This window comes from Nicotiana attenuata, chromosome 6 (genome assembly GCF_001879085.1).
Source record: "Nicotiana attenuata strain UT chromosome 6, NIATTr2, whole genome shotgun sequence".
In the NCBI taxonomy this organism is placed as follows: domain Eukaryota; kingdom Viridiplantae; phylum Streptophyta; class Magnoliopsida; order Solanales; family Solanaceae; genus Nicotiana; species Nicotiana attenuata.
Window position 1 is genome coordinate 24488007 of NC_031994.1, and position 3227 is coordinate 24491233.

At 38.5% G+C, this 3227-nt stretch overlaps 1 protein-coding gene across 1 annotated transcript; it reads left to right on the plus strand.

The window, feature by feature from the left end:
* Positions 1116-2846, plus strand: LOC109227698. The gene is made up of 2 exons (XM_019392896.1): positions 1116-1959; positions 2047-2846. Exons 1-2 carry the CDS (start codon positions 1116-1118, stop codon positions 2844-2846), a joined length of 1644 nt encoding a protein of 547 aa, XP_019248441.1.

Genomic DNA, 3227 nt, shown 5'->3' on the forward strand with positions numbered 1-3227 from the left:
AATATTTTAAAACAATCTTGGCCTCTCTTTTAGTCACGGCAAGATCATCGAAAACATCGCTACAAAATTGCAAGATTCACTTAGCCATGTATCATGAAGTGTTTCAAAAAGTCAATGCAATATTAGCACCTCGTTGTTTTACATGACTATACAAAACCTTCAAACTATCAATGAGGAAGCATGATTGAATTATAAGTTAATTCACTTTTTCATTTTTATTATACTCTATATCAATTGACTAAATCAAATTTGCATCAGACACTTGTATTTCAGGAGCAAAAATATAATTATCGAGATATTTATTAGTTCGTTTTACAGTGTATTCTTTCATTATTTTTTCTTCTTTCATTATTTTCTCTCTTCCGGTTCAGAGTAGTTAGGCGGTCCGTTCAAGTCAGTTGAGTCGAGTTAGTTAGCGGACTACTTAGTGGTTTGAGTTTGTTATAGGTGAGTTGACAGCTGTACATGAGTGTGTATATATATGCGTACTACTCTCAATCAAATGCAGATTTTTGAGCCATTGTTCATTTTCATTTCTTCACATTGTTCTGGAAAGTTCCTTAACTGCCATGGGAGTCATGGCTGAACTCCATCGCTGCACTTCGAGCTTCGATCTTCTCATGGTATCAGAGCGAGGTTGATCTCGCGGATAGATCTCGCCTCTGCAATCGCTTCTCGTCTGTTTCTCTTTGTTTTTCAGTGCGTTTTTTTGTTACTTCATTAAATCTGATCTAGATTTTTCATTTGATCTGCTCGTTATCGAATTCTCTATTGGTTGAGAGTTGAAACTCTTTCAATTTTCTTTCTCTATCACCTTCTGATTATTAATCATGGCTATAACTGATCAAGCCGATTTGACTGGTGCTGAGACTGCTGCAACTGTCACTCCGATGGTCACAGGACTAGATCCTAGTGATCCTTTATATCTTTATCCATCTGACAACCCAGGAGCTATGTTAGTTTCGACTGTATTCGATGGTATAGGCTATAGGTCTTGGAGGAGAAGTGTGTTAAGAGGTTTGTCTGTGAAGAATAAACTGGGCTTTATAAGCGGGGAGTGTAAACAACCAGATGCTTCATCACCTTAATTTCGACAGTGGGAACGTTGTGACAATATGGTGACATCTTGGATTCTAAATTCACTTTCTAAGGAAATTGCAGATAGTGTAGAATATGCAAGCGATGCTGTTGAACTTAGGAAGGAATTGGAGGATAGATATGAGCAAACTAATGGAGCTAGACTGTATCAAATTCAAAAGGAGATCAATGATCTCTCCCAAGGAAACCTGGACATTACTACATACTACACTAAATTGAAGAAGCTTTGGGAAGAACTTGCTACTTTGAGCAAAAGGAATCAGTGCAATTGCATTTGTAACTGTGGAGCGAAGGAGAACATGTATAAGGCTGAACAAGATAGGAGATTAATACAGTTTCTCATGGGATTGAATGAAGTGTACACAGTGGTTCGAGGTAGTATACTTATGATGAATCCTTTGCCCAATCTAGCACAAGCCTTCTCAGCGTTAGTTCAGGATGGGAAACAAAGGGAGATTAGACCTAACAATCACCTAATTGTGGACTCAGCCTCATTGAATGTAGGAAGCTCAGGGCAGAACTCTTTTAGAACAAATTTTCGAGTTGACAACAATCGTGGGCTTTCTAGGGGAAGACTCATTTGTGACTACTGTAAAAGACCAGGGCATAGCAAGGATAGGTGTTACAAGTTACATGGTTATCCACAGAATTTTTCTGCTCAGAACCCTGGCCCTAGACAATTCTCTAATAGCCGCAATTATGATCAAGGCCCTAGATACAACAACAATAAAGGAAAAAGAGTAGTGGCAAATGTGCAGGGAATAACTGATGAGATCACTACTGGGGAGGAAGCTGAAAACAAGGCACAAGATGATGGTAAAAATGTGAGTCTTACTCAAGAGCAATATGGGCAGCTGATAAGTATGCTTCAATAATTTCATGAGAGGAATGGAGATGCAGGGAAAGCAACAGGAAGCCCTTACTCATCCAATGCTGCTAACTTTGCAGGTATGATAGTATGCACATCTTCTATTGATTTTGGTAAACTTGCTTGCAAATGCTTTGAGTCCAAGGCTGATACTTGGATACTGGATTCAGGAGCTTCCAACCACATGACCTTTGATAAATCCCTATTGTCCAATGTTCAAATCCTACCTTACCCTCTTCTAGTAGTTCTACCCAATGGATATAAAGTTAAAGTGTCTGAGATTGGTGATGTTGTCCTCACATCTAAGATAGTATTACAGAAAGTTCTCTTTATTCCCTCTTTCAAATTCAATCTAGTTTCTGTTTATTGGTTAACCAAACACCTCAGAGGAATGGCATCTTTCACTGACAATGCTTGTCTTCTGCAGGCCCCTTCAGTGAAGAGGCCTCTGGAGATTGGTAAAGTGAGGAATGGCTTGTACCTGCTCTGCTCCAAATGCCTAAGGAACAATAATACTTCTGTGACCTTCAATCATTCATGTGATGTAAACAGTCCTCTCTTGAATAATACTCAAAGTCATATGTCCTCATCTGTAAATGAGTCACTTCTGAAGCAAATGAAAAACAATCCTACTTCTTTTACTTCTTCTTCTTTAAATGATAGCTTGTCCAAATCTGCATTTTGTTTTTCCAATGGTGTAGACATACTGTGGCATAACAGACTTGGTCATGTGCCATTTGTAAAAATGAAACATATTTCTAACATTCCTGCTGTTTTTCCCAAAAACAACCATTTATGTGCACAATTTGTCCTATGGCCAGACAAACAAGACTTCCCTTTCTACAAAAGGCTAGTACCTCCACCAAAAACTTTGAATTGATCCATGTGGACCTATGGGGACCCTATCATGAATATACTCACGACAAATGCAGATATTTTATCACTATAGTAGATGACTTTAGCAGAACTACTTGGATTCAACTTCTAGCCTGCAAAAGTAATGCACTACAGACAATAAAAACCTTCATCTCACTTGTGGAAAATCAATTTAAAACCAAGATCCAGTCCATTAGATCAGATAATGGATTAGAATTCAATAACCAAGAGACCAGTGCTTTCTTCCAGTCCAAGGGTATTATCCACCAAAGAACTTGTCCTTACACACCACAACAGAATGGAGTGGTGGAAAGGAAACATAGGTACCTTCTTGAAACAGCTAGAGCTTTGCTTTTTCAGTCCAAATTACCTTTGAAATAGGGGG